We start from the raw sequence: 19,632 nt of genomic DNA, 5'->3' as shown, positions 1-19,632 counted from the left end.
GGTGTTCCTATTTCTACTACTTTTGATGCAGACATACATTTGGAAGGAGTTGCGTTACACCAGTATGTCCTCTGCTCTTTGGTCTCCTCCCTTGTGGATTCACACACCTCCTTCCCCTACAGCACTGATGTGCAGCCAAAAATCCAGATGGCAGAACATTAAATGGATTTTGTACATAACTTTTGTAACAGATCCAGAGTGCACTGCCTCCTTTCCTAAATTCTGGTCAACAGAAGTATATAAAGCTCCAAAGCATTTAGATTCCTCTTGTTTTTCAGAGAATTTGCAGTGTACTCCTGTCCCAGCTCCCCTTTTTTGTGTTTTAAGGGCTGTTTTTTCCTCTAGGACAGGCAGAATTTTAGTATTTCAGGACTGCAAGCTCAAATAAAGCTTTGCAAGAATAAAATTTATTTTGTTTATTAAAAAGTAGAAAATTTGAACCTATAAGTTTGAAATATTTCTTTTGAAGTATGTCTGTTACAGATCAATTTAGTATGTCGTTTCTTCAAAAAGAGAAAGCATTTGTATTTGTGCAAAATCACCAGTATTGTTTAAGTGGATGTTAATTGGGATGATAGTATATAGCTGGTCAGCACCAAGGATGAAGAAAATAGAACTGTATTGAATGGAGGATTCCACTCTTCTGTGTGCCATTGGAGATGTCTGCTACACTCTGAAGCAGCTGCTCTGCCACTTCTGATCTTTCAGAAGGAACAGATTGTATTTTTCTATCATTCAAATAGAAAAAATCTTACCAGTCTATTTTTCTGTCTCCTATGCCTACATGGCAGGATAAAAACAGCATCATAGAGGTCATCAGTCTGTACAACCATTTAATTGTTTAATACTCTGCTGTGGAAACAGAAACTCTCAGTGCTGTGTGGGTAGAGGTGAATGTTTCCCTCTAAGTGCTCAGGAGGCTATTCTAAACTTAAGTCATAACTGGAACATTTGTGTTCTCCATCTCTCTCTTCCTGATGTTGTTTTCAAATAGTATTACAGTTTGTTTATGCACTGTATGATGAACCAGAACGTGATAATGGTAGGTAGAGTTCAGGAGGGAAAATGCAATCTTTCAAGGCCAGCAAGCACTAGGTATGTTATATTGGGGGAGCAGCCATATATTTGAATGGGTTATATTCTCGTTTACACTTGTTTTCTGAAGTATCAAGCTTCTGAAGAGAATTGTGGAGACCTTTCATTTAATCCTGAAATGGGTATAGTGCTACTTGCCAACAATAATACTGAGATAGGATCAGGGCGGTGCTGAAATGCATTAGCTTTGGTCACTTAGATAAGAGGTGTTTTTAAAAGGCATAGAGTTAACATCAGTGACATAAATGGTATTATTTTATTTAACTGTTTCTTGTCATTGCCAACAAGGTCAAATTAGGCTAGATTTTAAGAACTGTTTAATGAATTTTCAGACTGCGCTGTTACTGGATTCAGTACATCTGTACATACAAGCCTTGTCTGCATTTTTAAAGGCCTTAGCCTTATGATCTACATCATAAACCTCTACTTTGTCTTTGTGTATAGATTCTAGGAACCAAGATACCTTCTTCAAGAACTGTAATATGTAGGGTTGATATCTGACCTTAGATATTGAAATGGTTTTCTGCTTTTCCATTTAAGTTCTATAAAGGTTGCTTACTCTTGCTGAATCTGTGTTACCAAGTAACTTGACGTATTTGAAGCAGATCAGTATGTTCAAGCAGACATGAGGGCTTCATTATCTATGATTTTGAATTTTTTTTTCAAATTAGATTTAGTCTAGTCTCAGACTAAAGCAACTTCTTTGTCCTTGTGGTTTTAAGGTTCTGAGTGAAAAAGCAATTAGTACATTCCAGAGATCCACACAGCATTTGAACCTCTCATACCTCTTGAACATTAGGTTGTTTTTGGTATGGAGCCTCCAGTTGTAGATGTAATGTTCAAATGAAAAAATAGTCAAATTTTGAATTTTGGGTACTTTTTTTGTTATTTTCTATCCCTGTATTTACATCCTTAATTAATGTGATAATTTGATGCAGTTGAAAGCATGAAGACAAAAAAATGAAGCCCCAGGACCCTAGATGTGTTTCTGAATGCTCCAACAGCAGATATATATGTGAACAGACCAATCCTAGAGTCCAGGCATGGTGAAACTAGTCTCCTTCTCTATCACGGTCACATGCTTGTGGTTGGATTCAGTGCCTAGAGGCTTCTGAATCGTTAAGACAGCTTTCTTCTTGCCCAGGCAGAAATGAATGCTGCTGCTGAATTACATACGGTCAAATGAAGGAAAAGTTCTACCAGCTTTGCAAAACTCACCTTCAATGTATGGTTTCTAGTTTCCAGGGGAATGTCTGTATTATGATGAGGCATCTTAATCTCTGTCAGACTTAAATGCTAACAACACAGCCACTTCAAAACTAAGACTAACAACCTTTTTTAATAAGCTATTTGTAGAGTAGAGGTCTCACAGTTGAATAGCTATCTTTACTTTGATAAGGTGATAGCCAGCAACAATCTATTTCAATTTCATGTCTTCATTGCTGCAGTATTGCTGGCGATTAGCTTGACTTCATACACCTTAAATTGGTGCTGTGTATGGGAGAGCTATAAATCCTATGTATAGTATCTTAGAACAAAAACAACATAAGAGAAATTGTTTTGCCAGCTGTCTGAGATATCAATGTGAGCTGCATACTTTATATTTTTAATCCATTTTTATTAACTGTTACTAGTTGATATCTTAAAGACCATCTTTTCACATGATTACTTTTCTTGAATGACTTTACTTTTTCCATCGTAACAGGAATAAAACCTTTTTTTCTCTCAAGTAATTTTCTAGCCAGCAAGAGACCATCAAATGTGAAACAGTCTTTATATGTCTTTATACAAGTAGTTTTTCTTTCATTAAACTCGTGCATATCTAGATACTATAAATGTCATGTGGATTCTTAAAGTTGTCAAAAATGAATAGTTTGTTTCTTCTTGCTGTCTGAAATTTATCTGACAAAATGAAGTTCAATATAAAGCACAGATGGGTAATGAAAACAACTATTGTGCAGGTAGGAAATCTGTGATTAATTAAGTGGGTGGTGTCTGAATGTGACCACAATCTATTTGTGAAAGGCTGTAAATAGCGTCTAAGATTTGTGAGCATGAGGTCTGTGGACAGCAGGAAATATTTGAAAGCCAAAGTAGGATCAAATGTTTGGGTAAAAGTTATGGTTATAGCTAACCACAAATCAAGTGAGAGCCATTAGAATGTTGTTTGTTATCCTGTGGTTGAATGTAAATTCTCAACATTGCTCCTTTGTTTTGTAAAGCAAATGAGGCTACAACCTTAAAGACACATGAGATATTAAAGTAGGACAAGCAGGCTATGATCTCTTTGTTGTGCTCTGCCATTGGAAGTTTTCTGAAGATATCTTTTCTTCTACAAGTGTGGGCATGGTTCCTCACCTTGTTTATTTCGTTTCCACTGAAGGACGTGCACCATTGAACCTTGCACTGTTGTTGGTACATGTCAAGTACTTCATATAGTACTATGCTTTAAAAGATGGCTGTAGGGTGTAATTTACTTGCTGTTCTATTGGAATGCTATGAGGCATGTGTATTTTGACTCCCATATGCATCAGCAAAGCCGAATGCAGTTGCTGGAAATCTGTATCATTCTTCTCATTTATAAATAGCTCTGGTGAATGAGGTGTACATTTAGTGTGAATGCTGTCAGGAAAAGGGGTGTACTGACATATGCTAGCTATTACTCTTTAGCAGCCATAAAATCTTCATTGGTGTCTCATCTGATACCTGTCACAGACAGAAAGCAATGAAAGGAATTATCCTCGTCTGTTGGAGTTAAATCTGTATATTCACACATGAAGGTCAAATGATGGCCAGAGAAAACAGATACTGTTATGTACAGCTTCTTTACATGTTGAGGATAGAGCCATCCAGCTAATCTCTAGGCTGCCTTGTGTAGGATTGTGGAGGGGGACCCAGAAAAAGTAGGTGGAGAGGGGTATCTCAAAGACAAGAAATAAGAGTTAGGGTGGAAGTGTCAGAAACCGACTCTCTGGGAAAGAGATGTAAAGTCCACTAATGCAAACTATAGTTGCAAAAGATAAGGAGCCAAAGCTGTCAGATGCCAAAGCAGCAAAATGCTTTCTTGCTACTAATCAAGTGTAGCTCCTGCCTACAGGATTAAATGAATGGCACTTCTATGAGTTCCAGTTAAGTGAAATTAGTAAAATTGAGACTTTCTAAGTTAATATCTCTTGTAATATCCTCTTTTTCCAAGCTTCCTTGTACAAGTTCTAGAGGGAGAGCCTAGAATGTAAACACCAAACTGAAGCTAACACCAAACTAAAGCAAAGGGTTAGGGTGACCAACTTGAAACTAAGCCTCAGATACCCCTTCTTGCCCATAAAGAAGACTGATGTAGCATTTGCCACCAATTGCCATGACCTCCTTGTGATGTCATCCGGCTCCATTGGCACTCTTGGCTGCATCTCATCTGGTGTACATAAAATTTTCTCAGATGCTCCCTAATTTGATCTTTCTCTACTCATTTCCAAAAACTCAGTGGGAGTGATATGTTTTTTAGAAAAATACAAGTGAGTGGAAAAAAATATAATATGTATTTCTATTTGTTACACTTGAAACCAAAAGTCATTAAAATTTGTTAGTAAATTTTGTATGTAAAGACCATGGAATTGACGTAATTCTGCCTTTTCAATCCATAAAGAGGCCAGCTCCTGTGACTTGGCAAATTTCCAGTTGATGTCAACTTTGAAGTCAATGAGGATTCCTTTTGAGGAAAGACAGCAGGATTTTGATTAAAATATTTTTCATTGATAAATGAAATCCACCTGGTCTCCAGACAAGGAAAGTGATGATGCCAGCAAAATCCGTTTGGGCGTTTCTTCTTCGTTTCAGTGTTGTGTAACTTTTTTTCTTCATGTTGAAACACCTCCAAACCAAAAGAAGTGTATGGATTGACTGATAAATTTTGAGAACATATTAACAGTAACAAAATAGCAGTAGTTGCTACTCATGTAGTAGAGGCTAATTTGAAAAGAAGAGCAATACAATCTTTGTGTTCTATGTTTTTTTATTTTAAGTGCCACCTTGTGGACAACATAATTCTTGTATCACATTACAAGGCACAAATTGTTGAGGTAGGATAGTAAAATTTAGTTTCAGATTCTGTGACAGAAGTTAGTTACTTGAGGAGAGAGAGTTGGAGGATTTTCATGTTTTCTGTTTTCCACTATTGTTAAGTAATATTCTGAGACTTTACCTTCTTCATTAGTGTGTTGAATATTCTGTAAGAAATACCTGAAGTCAAAGAACCTATTACCATTGGCTTCAGTTGCTATGAATAAAGCCAAACTCTGTTATATTCTTCCTCACTACTTTATGATTTTTGCAGTTCTTGCTGAAATACCTTTGTTGAAACTCTCAGCTCCTGAATGCTAGCATGTGTGGATCACAGATCTGGTTCAACTGGCAATTTGTTGAATAGTGTGTAGAACTTTATTAAGGACTCTAAATTGCAGAAAATCAGGTCTTTGACTTAGCAAATTTCCTTTTTTTCTCAGATATGCAAACTCTAGGTTCTCCTCAGGTTCCCTCTAATAGCCACCAGATAGCCTATCCCTACTTAAGACAGGATCATGCATTTGTTGCCAGTAGTGTTAAATAATACAGCCTTTTGTTTAGTAATTTAAAACCTTTCAATGATCATTTTTTTTTAATATGAAATCTTTTAACTTTACTGGCTTATGAAGAGGAAATGTTTCCCCTTAACTTTGAAAAGAACATTGGACATATATTCTGTCTTTATTTTCTTCTTATCATACATTACTAAGGGCTTCATGACTGTCAAACCACTGTTGATTGCAGTGTTACATCACAATACACAGTAAAATGTAGGTAATAACTGTACAGTGCAAGCTGTCCTTGATTAACAGAAGGATTAAAGTTGTGCATTTTCTGCTTATTTTGATTCATAGAGTTTTAGCTTATGTAGAGCAATATTAATTAGCTTAATTTATGTTTCTTTTTCCTATTCAGTGAGCAAACTGCATTGCTCAATGCAAGAGATCTTTTTCTTTTGACTGGAAGTAGTGAGATAGTTTGACAGACAGAGGAAAAAGAAATACTGATTTGATCTGTCTCCATCTACAGTGCCAGGAGCAACAAGGGCATGCTTATCCATAAGAGAAGGTGAGCCTGGAGCTGAGAATCCAGCAAACCAGGTAGATAATGACCTTACCAGAAAGGGCACTTGTCTCCAGTTCCAGAGCAAGTAGGGCAAGTCTGCTGATGCTTGTCAGGCTCAGCCTACAATCCAGATGTCAAGGCCAGTCCCTAATGAAGAGCTAGATCCTATGTCAAGACAGAAAAGCAAGGCATCAGATCAGGAAAAGGATCAGAGTGAGAGTGGTACAAGACTCAGCACAGATGTAGCTGCAGCGTAGCTCAGATTAGAGACCAGGTGTGAGACCCTGGCCTTGGAAGCACATCCTGGGAAAAAGGAGGCCAGGAGACATCTCATTTCTGTGGTTCAGTCTGGATGGCTGCATTCTGACAATTAGCCAAGCCTGGGCACCTAACTTCTCAAGAGTGGAACACAAGAGCAATGGGGAATAAACAAAAGTCACTTTTGTCTAGTTCAGAGCCTGAGAAACCAAGCTAAAGAGGCTTTATCCTGCAACTGCCAAGATCTGATTGTAGTGTTTCTGGACACCTTCCTGGGAGTGCAATGCCAGAATTTCTAGCCAGTCCTGCTCTGACTACCAGATGCAGCTGCAGCACTGAAGTCTCAGAGGTGCTCACACTGTGTTGGGGAAGCAGGAAAAAGGACTAATCTGCCTTCCTGGCCAAAGCCCCTTTTGTAAGCCTGCTTTCAGCATGTGGTCCTTGCTTTTCTCGTGTTCTGCAATGTGAGTTGATTTACCAAACCATGTTACCCAACTTACATTAGATTGATGTTGATTTAACTGGCACTGAACCTAAGCAGCTTCAGGCCCAGAGCTGGAAACTTGAAATGAGCCAAAAGCCATTCAGGTTTCCCTTTCTGCTTTTCTGAAATGTCTTTCATGTTTAGTGTCTAAAGACCTTATTCAGCCTGATTATTAGGCACTTAGGGACATGATTTAGTGGTGGATGTGGCAGGGCTGGGTTAACAATTGGACTCGATGATCTTAAAGGCCTTTTCCAACCAAAACAATTCTGAGTCATCCGATGCGTGATTTGCCCAGTTTTGCTGTTTTTGGTTGCAGTGGAATTGAGTCTCAGAGATAGGTATGATTCCTCAGTTCTTCCCATTGTCATTGACAGTGTTTCTTAGCTCCCACACTTGTGTTCCAGACTGTATGTTAAATGACATCAGTATTTTCTGTGTTGCATTGGGGACCAACAAAGCTCACTGCTTTTTTGTGGAATCACTTAAGAAGGATCTGATTCAAAACAGGTCTTCAAATCAAAACAACTCTAATAAAATTACTTTTTCATAAGTTTCTTTGTCAAAACACAAAACTGGATTGTATGTGTACATCTAGATGTTGTCTTACCTAAACAGATGTTTGATGGACTAGTAAAGCATCAACACTTGTGTTCAGATTTTGTACTTTAATAAAGATGAGTATAGTATTTGCACTTGTATCAGTTCTTGGAGACTTCTGAGATACATCCTGTAATTAGTTACAGTTCTGCTTATGTGAGGGAGAATAGTGTAAATAAGAAACGGAGGAGTTGGTATGCAGCAAGAGCAAATGTGCAAACTTTTATTTCAGAAATTGCAAACAAATTCTGTGAACAAATAACAGAGAGGGGAACAGATATCACTAAAAATGAATGTGAGAGCTTCTCAGACTTACTTGGGGAAAGTGAAGCTAATGTCTGAGACAGTAACACTGGCACGTTTCTTAAAAAAATTTGAAGGCAAGATCTTAATGAGGGAACTAGTGTGTGTAAGAGAACTCCTAGAAAAGCAGATATTCCAGCTTTAGATTGATGCCTCTGTCACAGACAGGGAAAAATTATATATTATAGACAACAATATTTACATAATAAATGCTTTGCTAAAAAGTCAGTAACAGTGCTTGCAGGTGCAGATTTAACATTGAGTTGAGTAAAGCTGTTAGGTAAATCTGGACTGAATAAATAAATCTTCTGATTCTGGACACAATAGCAACAGACATTTCTAGTGACAAAAGTCTGAAAGAGATTAAGGTGTCTGTGAAGCAAACACCAAAGGTTTCTGGTTATAGTGTTAGGATTTTTAATTTTTGTGTCACCTAGCTTTTTGTAGTTGACCTTGTAGGTTTGAGGTTTGTTTAGCTTAAGATGAAATTTGAGGACTAAACAGTATAATCATAAACCAACCAAGAAAGTGAATATTATATTCCTTTAGAGTTCAAGACCTTTTTAAGACTAGATACAGACAGAATCCCCACAGATACCTCCTGGATTGTTGTCTGGAAGGACTCTGAAAGGCCATTAATCATGTTGCATTTGTCGTATAATGAATCGCACAACTTTTAAGTTGAAAATCTTCCACACTTACAAAGGGCCATGAAGCAAATTATGATTTCAGCAAGCTCTTCTTGATGAACAGTAAAGTATACTTACCCTTGTATCTTTTGTAGATGACATTTTACTGGAGACCCATGCTAACTCCTAGTCTCAACTCCTGCTGATTTCAAAGAGAACCTTTCCACTAATTGCAGTGGGATTTGGATCAAGAGTAGCTAACGTACTACAAATATGTTTCTACATCAATCTGATATTGTTGGCCAATTTTTAGAATATCTGACCACTTACTGCTCATATACTATGCTTACGAAATGTGTACTTGGAGGGGTTAGGGATTAGAAGAGATTGAGAAGAAAACATTCTTACTAATCCTTTCTAAGCTCCCCATATACTCTTGGCTCAAGAACCTACTGCATTCACTCAGCTGGATGTATCTAGACCATGGCCACTGAATGAAACATTCTATATGAAAGTAATCCACCATCTTTTAGCACAGTTGCACTACAAGGGTGCTAATAAACCAGTCAAGTCCACTAGAGGTTACCTTATGAGACAGTCTGAAATATTGCAAGGAAAGAGTGTAGGACACTGGGTGCAACTGACTGGTAGTAAGAGAATAAACCACCAAGTTTTGGAGCTGAGCAGCTTTACACTGTGACTGGCATGGTTTTATGCCATGGCTGCTTGGTTTTTGAATGGCAAGCAGAAAGAGGAGTGTGTTTAAGGACTGAGGAGGAAAGGCAAGGAATTACTGTAAAGGTGGAGGATAAAGTACATTCTAAATGTAAAATGAAGCAGACTTATTTTCTCGCAACTTCTGAGTGAGACATCAATGGAATACCATAGGAATGAAATCCCAGATGTCTGGTAATTTGACACGCTCTTTACGTTATAACCACAAATGTCCTTTTGTGTAAGTGACACGATAACAATAATTCATGCAATGTCAAGAAGTAGCACATGTAATTTTTGTTAGCAGTTCATGCTGTGTTATCAGTATATACTTATTTCTTTAAGAGCCTTTCTGTCGTGCTGCTGCCCCAAGGCTTTTAAATTCTGAAAGACAGTCTGACTGCCAGCAAATGAATGCCTCAGAAAATGCAGAGGGCTCTCTTGCCTCAGGTAGGTCAGAGAGGTGGAATTTCATAATCAGACACTGCTTGACAACATTTCAGTGTTGAGCTTGTATATAAAGCAGGGTGCTCTGTTTAAATGAACTAGCCTTGGTGCTCAGAATTTGCTTATAGGTGGTAAAGAACAGAAAAGCTGGTATTTCCCCCAAAAAATCATAATTATTAAAACCAATCAATATTTAATTATTAATAATTATTTATAAATTTAATTTATAATTTATAAAAAAACTTTACAGTACATATATTCTTAGAGCCCTGTAATAGTAGACACTGCAAAGTACAGTTGTTGAATTTGGCCATTTTAATTTTCTCTTGTGCGCTTTCCAAATAACATCTGTTTAACAAATTGCAGCACCTCTAATACCAAAATTCTGTTAACTAGAAATGAAAGTGAATATATAACAAGGCAATAAATGTCCATCTCAAACAAAATGCACAAAGGAAACAAATAGTATGTTCAGGAAAAATAAGTAATTTTAAAATAACTCCAGTGATATTCTCAAATATTTAAGGTAAGGAATAAAAATAAAGCCAAAAAAGCACTCAATAGTGTTTGCTTCACCAATACATTAAGCTGAGCAAACATTACATGCTGAAAGAGGAAACTGTAGTTTAACTAGCCTGTGTCTGGGCTCTCTTTTACATTTTTTGTTTTGTATCTTCCTCCTCTTTACCTCATCCATCTCTCTAAATATTTGCAGTCAATTTGAATGGTGGGATTAGAATATTTTCTGTTAACACAAATGACCATTTACATGTCAAAAAACATTTCTAAGCTGTGGTAACTAACTGTATATCCGTATCCACTTGAAATGAAACATGTTAGCAGAAGAAAGTTAGAATTAAAAAACAACACTGTTCAGTTGTTAGTGCTCTCAAGAATGTAAGTAGTATGTCATCAGTCAGCAACAGGACAGAGTGATAATGGTAGAAGAAAAGAAGAGCTGTGACTGAATCAGTTTTGTGCCCCCCTTGATGCAGTGAGAAACAATTTTTTGCCTATAACGTAATGAGTGAAAAATAAATACTATCAGAAGCATGAAATGATTCGTTCTCGGGATCAAGAGTGTACCCAGCAGAGAAGCAATATGGATGTTTGATGACTGTTCCTTCTAAGGCCTCTTTCAGCTGTGAAGATTCCTACAGATTTCAGTGAATTAGTTGAAATCTATATCATGTATTCTAAACTTTGGGTAATGGAAGGACAGCTTCCTAGAAAGTATTTGTCAATGACTTAAGTTGTAATAGAGAAATTTATATTGCTCATTATGTTTGTAGAAGCAGAAAATGCAAGTTATTAGAAGAGCATTAGAAATGTAGTTAAGCTGCTATTGTAGTGTCATTCCTACAGGTCATTCTTCTACAATGGGAGTCTGATTAATAATTTAGTTGATACATAAACAAGAAAGAAATTAGTCTCACATTCGTGTAACTGTGTTGGCCCTACAGTGCTAGGGTAAATGAGACCTTTTTTCCTGGTTTCTGAACAGAGTTTCTACCTTGGTTCCACTTGCAAAACAATTTTCTTGAGGAGTGACAGGTCAATAGTAGCTTTAAATTTGGATAGAGGAAACCAAATCAAATTAGTGGCATAATGGAGGCATGGTCTGGGACTTACATCTCACAGGACTTCGAACATCTCCCACAGACGTCCAGCGTGACTGCAGGTTGTTCTAGCAATCTTATCCTTCCAGATTTAAAAACAAAGGAAAAACATGGCTGCATATTCACCCCTTTGCCTGTCTGTCTCTATGGGTGATTCATTTGTGGCTCTTGAACAGCTCGATCATCATCCATCCCTGTGTTGAGTGGGACCTTATTGTAAGTGATGATGGACTGTTGTGTATGGAGTCTGCATCTATATATATGGGTTGTAGACTTTTCTTTGTCAGATATCATGGCATTTTGTGTGTTTCTTGTGTGGGACAAGATGTTGTGACATTTCATAGTGCTGAGTGGGTCAGCTATTCCATGTTTTTACAGAGATTTGGGGAATGTCTTAGTGCCTAAGTACGATGATGCCTATAACAGCAAGTCCCAACTCAGACATTTCTGTGCTTTATGCAAATAAACCCAATTTTTTTTCTGAGGAATACAGATGTTCTAATTATATGTAGTTAGTCATCTGCTTTTTAATAACTTAAAGACAGTGCTGATATATGCAGAGTATATTAAGTGTCTGTTGCTTATCTTAAAAGTGTCTAGCCACTCAAACTCAAGCGTGTATTCTAGAGGTTAATACCAAGCAGTTTGCCTGTATGCTGTTTAGTTGCCAACCATTCTGACTGCTTGTGTACATGCACTCACAAATTCCTACTTATCTCCAGGCTATACTTAGGCTATAATGAGTATGAAAATTCCAGAACATCAAATCGCTTCTTTGGCTTACTGATAAAATGCTTTGTATGTTGTCACAAAGCAGAAGCTGATTTCTCTCATAGATAAGTTATGTTTTAATGAAACTATTACAAAAATATACAGCAGCATTGTTTTGTAAAAATAGAGTTATTTTCTAACTGTACTACAGTTATTTTGTAAAAATGCAGGTCACTGAAGAAGCCTCTAAGTTAGCATCTCAACTATTAGGAAGTTGTTTTAGATCCTGTACAAATGATTACCTCACTTAAGCGTCTTGGAGGCAACAATAAATTTCTCATGTGCAAGTCTAATTGTGTTGATTTTTTTATTGATTGGATTATCAAGATAATATCTTCCCATTTGTGTTTGAAAGGCAGAAAAAGCTCAGTCCATCTTACAAAATTGACTGGAATATAGGAAGCTGTTTACTAAAATGGGGATGAAAATAGGTCAAACGTGACAATGTAGAAAAGGGGTTAGGTAAAAAGTTAAGGCTTCAACATTTGGTAGAAAAGACCAAGAATGATCAAAGAATTTTCTTGTATGCATGTTTTTACCACCTTTCAACTTTACCCTAAGTGGCTCTAATATTCCCTTCATTTATCTGTGTGGTGGTTTAGCCAGGTGCCCACCAAGTCATAATATCACTCCCCCTCCTATACTGGACAGGAAAGAGAGAAATATGAGAGGTTGTGAGTTGAGATAAGGACATGGAGATCACTCAGCAATTAGCTTCATGGGCAAAACAGACTTGGGGAGAAAAGAGTTTGATTTTTTAAATGAACAATCAGAACAGGGAGATGAGAAATAAAACCAAATCTTAAAACACTTCCCCCCACTCCTTCTTCCTCCAGGACTCTCCTTCCTTCCTTCCGGCAGCACAGGGGAAGGGGGTTACAGTCAGTTCATTACAGATGGACTCTGCCACTGCTTCTTCTCAGAGGGAGGCCTCCTCACACTTCCCACTGCTACACTGTGGGGTCCCTCCCATGGGAGACAGTCCCTCATGAACTTCCCCAGTGTGGGTCCTTCCCATGGGCTGCAGCTCCTCACGAACTGCTCCAGCATGGGGCTTCCCACAGGAGCAGCTCCTCACACCCTGCCCCAACGTGGGTCACCCACTGGGAGAACAGTCCTTCAGGGACAGACTGCTCCAGCCTGAGTCCCTCACAGGATCACAAGTCCTGACAGCAAACCTGCTCTGGCATGGGCTCCTTTCTCCTCATGGGCTAGGTCCTACCAGGAACTTGCTCCAACATGGGCTTCCCAAGGAGTCACAACTTCCTTCAGGCACCCACCCGCTCCGGTGTGGGGTCCTCCACGGGCTGCAAGTGGATCTTTGCTCCCTTGTGACCTCTGTGGACTGCAGGGGCACAGCTGCTTCACCGTGGGCTGTACCACAGGTCACAAGGTAGTCTTTCTTTCAGGGCCTAAGCACCCTCCTCCCCCTTCTTCTACACTGACCTTCGTGTCTGCAGAGATATTTTCACATTCTCACTCCCTGATGCTGCTGCCCTTTAGCAACTGCACAGCAACTTCTTCCCCCTCTCAAATACGTTATTCACAGAGATGTTACCTCAGCTGCAGGGTCCATTTTAGAATTGACTGGCATTGGCCCTATCAGCTACAGGGGAAGCTTCTGGCAGCTCTTTGTTTAAAGAAACCATCCCTCTAGCTCCCCTCTGCTACCAATATCCTGGCCCAGGCAAAACCACTGCAATCTGTTAAGAATCTGACTTTTTTTTTTTCCTGTTAAATTGTTACTGTATTTCTATCTTATATTATCTTTCCCAACTTTTGGCTTTAGCTAGGAATGATTTCTTAGTGCTTGAAGGGCATTTTGTTTGGTAGATTTCAATAAACATGTTCAGGACAATTTTTAGAGATTAGGTAAAAGCCAAATGAGACTAACTTTACAAACATTTGTAATGTTCCCTTGTCTTTTACAATTATTTTTTCCTTCATTATTCTCAGAGATGCCATAGTTTATGTTGTTTACTTTGAAAGGAGGGATTAGGTAAGTATAGAAAACTTTTCTTTTATGGCTTTCAGTTAGACATGCATCTAGAGACCTTGGAGTTCTTGCTCAAGAGGAAAGAGAGGAAAACTCAGAAGAGGCAGTTACCACTGACATTAATATGGGTCACTGGAGCTTTGGTTTCTCTGACAAATTCTAGATTAGTGACAAATGGAGCACTAAATCGTTGTGTATAGTGTGACACAGCCAACAGTACCTAAGAAGATATCAAAGTACTAATTAGTAAAGTGATTCCGGGAGAAATTTGTTACATTACAGTATATAGTCCACTCTACACATTTCATTTTATAGGATACAATGCTAGAGCAAGAGCTATAAGGTATTGCATGTTTCTTCCTCTGTACTAGTGAAAATAATCCTATAGACCATTTAGGAGAATGAAAGGGAGATAATACTTTTTAGGAGAAGGGAAGTGAGAGAAGTGGCAATCTTATCTTGGGTTCTGAACTTATATTCAGTTGTAACTTTTAGCTAACTACCTGTCAATATAACTCATTTGTGAAATTAACGGTGTTAATATATTACAACTCATTACTGTGGCTTTCCTACCTGATAATATAATGCAGCTAAAGCGTGGAAGCAAGTTATTGTCATGTTGTATTATTAAGGCCACTCTACCACATAAGATTGTGGTGGTTAATATAATTATTTAGTACTTGAATTGTAACATCTGTTTTCCATTTCAAGGAACAGCACTTAATGTTTTCAGATGCCTGGCACTCGCCCCATTCTATTGTATACATAGACATAAATCCCTCTTAAGTCCACCACTGAATATTTCATCCAGCTCGTCCTTTGTTTCTCTCGAGGGTTTTTCTTTAAATTGTTTTTGGCATACAGTTGGCTGTAATTCTTGAACAGTGTCTTTCATGCTAATTTGTAACTTAAAAGAGTTCCTTGAACCACTTAGCAAAATAGTTTAGCAATAGAGAGATGTATAGATACTGCGAGTCAAAAGTACCTCTTATAAGAAACAACACTTCATAAGACGGAGTGTTAGGAGGCAGATATGTTCTAGACCTCTTTATATTGATAGCCAAGAAACAGCTTGCAGTAGCCAGGTTCAAAATCCTTTGGGAGTGTAGAATGCATTTACCTTTATCTTCTCATTCACAATCCTATTTTTTCTATATTCACAGTAAAATGCTGTATGTGATGTGGATCAAATAGTGACATCTGCTTTTGGATTCCTCAAATGTTTATTACATCATGAAAAACAACTGTGAATTCTTCATTGACCAAGACCGCCTTTCACACTGTGAGAATGTACTGGGCTGTTAAGTTGGGTGTTAATGCATTTGGCACTCACTTTACATCTCAAACTTTCAGAGTTGTATAAAGAGACTATCTGAGATTTCAGACCTATCTGCTTATCTAGCAAAACTTCAAATCTTTGTATCTGTTAACATACTTAAGACTTCTTAATGTTCCCACAGTAAATATTGGAAGGAACTCTCACAGTGGATTCCAGTTTGTATCACTTCTTTCCTTAGCATAAGTTTTTCTTCATGATGTATCAGAGTGTATTAGGCAATGTACTAAGGAGAATTATGTTAGCTCTGTATACACGTGCTCAAATGTAGTTCTTCAAGGATGGCTACCATTCCAAATCTCTGCACAACTTCAAGCAGCTGTTTAAAAGCAGAAAGAAAACAGAATCAGCTTTCCAGAAAGTTGTTTCTTTCATCTTCCCAAACTGACTCTGGACTAAGTCCCAGGACATCCTAAGTACTGAGTCCAGGAACAGTAACAGGTGTCTGATTCAATATGTCATGGCCTGTCAGTGCTAGAAATCTATGCTTTATACAGTTAGAAAGGGAGATTCCCATAGAACATGAGACACAGGCTTCCTATGTGATATCCTTGCTGCATCTGGAAATATTTGAGAGTACACAGTCATTTGTATATGTCTGATTAAACTATATTAAACAAATATCAAGGTTTTCTATAACTGGCCTCTTCTTCTAAAATCTATGCAATATTCATCTTTAAAGCACATAATTTCCATGGAAGCCACCCCAGCAAAGGTTTTTATTTTTCATTGAAAATTATAATTTTGCTGCTAAATACCTATTCTGCTGATATGTCAAAATGCATATATGAGTGTACTCTACATAATACATCATTTATTAATATAGTAATATTTATTCTATTTATCTTGAGTTATTTCTTTTTTATCTTATAATTTATCTTATTTGTATAGTTATGTGGCTTTTTCTTCTTTGTCTGTTGCTGGTTTCAGATTATTAGGTCCTTGAATCTGGTAATTCATGCATTGTATCTTCTTCAGTCATTTGTATGAAAGAGCATTTAAACATTACAGGCACTTTCTGTGACACAGGTGGCTTTTACCCTATATGGAAGAATTCCAAATGGTATAGCCAAAGATTGACAACTGCTTTGTATGTCAGTCAACATTTGACTAAGAATGACATGTAAGTTTAAAACAGGTTTTATATTTCTTTCCTACAGAGGAATCCCATTCTTACTGATGGGTTGTGTTTCTTCTGTGAAAAGTAGTTCTGTTCAGACTGAACCACAGTAGTTCTGCATTATGGTCTCAATGAATAAAACACACTTCTCTCTATTCTCTTTTTATTTGCTAAGAGGAAAAAAAAATCTACTAACCTGTGTGGGACTCATTAGTGATGGAGAACACCATTAAACATTTATGCCAGAAATTCATTTTGTATAACACATCCTACTTGAAAGGATTCCCTCCATCAAACAACTTGCTGACAGTGGAAGTTTTCTGAATAGCACGGTATAAAATAGGCTGATGCTAAGTACCACTACGTTTCCATCAAAAAAAAAAAACAAACTATAGAGAAAATGTAAATACCCTCAGCCAAGTGTCCTTCAAGGAGGACTAATACAGAAATTAAACAGTTAATGGGTACAGTTGTCTTAAATTTAGATCATGCACATTTTTCAGATTATTTTAGCAGGTCTGAAATCATATTGCATGATTTGATATAGTGACATTTGTAATTCTTATGTTTAAGCAAATGCATTACTTTGTTAGTAGTAACATTCATTTTAAGACAAAACACAAAATTTGACTTTTAAGAATTCCACCAAGCAATGCATGTGCTAGATATTAAACCAAGTGTTTCTACTTGAATCTAAAATCTCTTTGAAATCATGCAACAATCTACTCACATCAGATTTGATAGGGTGGAGCAGATTTTTAGTTATCAGGTTACCCAACTGTGAAACACAGAGTACTCAGGAATACTCTTCACTGTCTTGCTTCATGACTACAAACAAGTATCATTGTCAAACTCCATATGATCCTGGCAATGATGAGTTAGATGGTTTTATCTGTGTTTCTTGGATAGTCATGAAAAAGATGTCGGGTGCTAAATATTTATATTGGAACATAGCAGACTCAGATTTGCAATTGGGAACATTTTTCTCAGCAAGAGCCAAGTGTTAATTTTAGGAATAGGAAAGGAATACAGTGATGCCAAGGCTCAAGATAATCCCTATATTGTAAATTGGTGGTATCAAAAGCACTTTCTCTTCTCACACTTATTTAAATGTTTGCAACCAGGAAAGATCATAAAACAGTAATTAACCATTTTTTCATCAAGAGTTTTGCAAGAATTTGCAAGTAGTTTTGGTGATTTGAAGTAATAGAACAATAGTCTGTCATTTATTTTGAACATTTTCCATCAAATTAGTACATTTCATAAAATATGGGATAAACTTCTGTTCTACTGGATCATGTCATATTTCATTCTTATCTGAATGAGAATGAGAAGTTCTTTTCTGCATGTGCCAGTTAGTCATATAGACAGATGATGAGTGTTGGTCATAAATGTTTAAGTCTGAAAATACAAACCAGCAAGATCAATGAACAGAAATGTTTCTGTAAAAGAGGAGATAGTCTCTACAGTATGTGCACTTTTACATGCAATAAGTTGGAAAGGTTATTTTTTCTGGTTTGTGTCAAATCTTTTTAACAATTTTTTTTCTGCTCTTTAGTATACATTGTTTTGAATGATTTTTTTTTTTTAAACTATCCTGTCCAAGTGGATGTTCTGAGTGGGACGAAGATTTTCTACTCAGTTAACAGAGGACTGCTTCTGTAACTGTCTAGACACAGTATAAACTTTTCAGAAACCTCTTTTGATGAGAATAGACTCAATGTTCAAAGAGGAGGTTAAGAAGATACTTTATATATAAAGTAGTTCTGCTTTTGTAAAAAGCCTGTTTTGGATCATAACAAAATCATAGCTCTTCTTTACTGGCTAGCAGCTACAGGAACTGTGATGTTAAGGGATTCTTTTCTTTCAACTAAGGAGGATGTAATCAGCAATGATTGATGCATTATTGTTCTTTAGTGTGTTCTTGCATTTTTTGTAACAGGCTGAAAAACCTATTGGCTAGCTTGACATCCTCAGCTCTGCAAAACCTCTGGGGTTTGTTGCCTTTTTGATATAGAACAACAAAGGAAGAAATTGCAGAAATGCTAATTCAGAAAACCTTTTCATGTTTGAGTGTTCTCCAAAAGTCATACTACCCTTGGTTCTTATGTCTGAAATCTGCAGTTGTTAAGATCTTGGAAAAAGAAGTTTTTTGTCTTTTTGGTTTTTTTGCAGAGCATTGGCTGTGACGACTACCTGGGTTCAGACAAGGTGATTGACAAGTGTGGAATATGTGGAGGGGACAACACTGCTTGCAAGGTTGTATCTGGAGTTTTCAAGCACACGCTAACAAATCTTGGCTACCACAAGATAGTGGAAATTCCTGAAGGAGCTACTAAAATCAACATTACTGAGATGTCAAAGAGCAACAATTATTTGGGTAAGTTGCATAAAGCGTTCTTTGTGTGCTAGTGCAACTGTGTGGAGGTTATGCCAGGAAAGGCCTTCTAAGCAGTGTGAAATAGATGTCAAGAACAAGGGAGGAGAAGAGAGAGGGGGAAAAAATCACTAAACAAGTGTTTTGATCAGAACTAACTGGCAGATTATAATTCTAGCTTGATCTCGCATGAACAGCTCCATAGACCTGTTACCATCTATTTCTCTATCCGTCTGACTTGGCTTTGGTGTTTCCTATTAGTTGGTTCCACTGTGGTGATTATGCTTCCCACATCATTAACCTTCTCTGAGTGGTCAAGAATCCAGCCAAGTGCCATACTCATTTATGTAAACTGTATCAAAGCTGCCAGAGGAGAAAAGAACATCTTCTGATTGCCTAGAAATTTCAACTTTTTTAAAGTGAAAGTTTATCGAAATCACATTGAAGTAATGTGATATTGAGGTGCTATCTACAGAATACAAGGTCATTTGTATAAATGTTTACTCTGAAGTAGGTCCTTAACTCAAAACCATAGAGGATCCCGGAATATTTATATTGACAACATAGCATCTTCTGGTATATTTCTAGATCTGTCTAGTGTGCAGCAAATGAGAGATTACTGGAATTTCTGCAGACCTGTCTGTCATGTATGCATTTGTGAACTGTTCCATTCCCTCTTGTAACCTCTCATACTCCCAGGTTACAAGGCCTTTCGTTTGCCTACATTTATGCTTCTGTTTTGGAGACAAATTCTGCTGA

At 37.3% G+C, this 19,632-nt stretch overlaps 1 protein-coding gene across 4 annotated transcripts in view; it reads left to right on the top strand.

Annotated features, from left to right (window-relative positions):
* The window catches only part of THSD4 (thrombospondin type 1 domain containing 4), a 345,093-nt gene that overhangs the window by 264,395 nt on the left and 61,066 nt on the right, over positions 1-19,632 (top strand). For all 4 annotated transcript variants that reach the window (XM_061999825.1, XM_061999823.1, XM_061999824.1 and 1 more), the window contains one exon: positions 18,672-18,876. In XM_061999825.1, coding sequence (XP_061855809.1) covers positions 18,672-18,876 — 205 coding nt within the window. The remainder of the gene's footprint in view (positions 1-18,671; positions 18,877-19,632) is intronic.

This window comes from Colius striatus, chromosome 7 (genome assembly GCF_028858725.1).
Source record: "Colius striatus isolate bColStr4 chromosome 7, bColStr4.1.hap1, whole genome shotgun sequence".
Classification (NCBI taxonomy): domain Eukaryota; kingdom Metazoa; phylum Chordata; class Aves; order Coliiformes; family Coliidae; genus Colius; species Colius striatus.
This window is presented reverse-complemented; position numbering and strand designations above follow the sequence as displayed.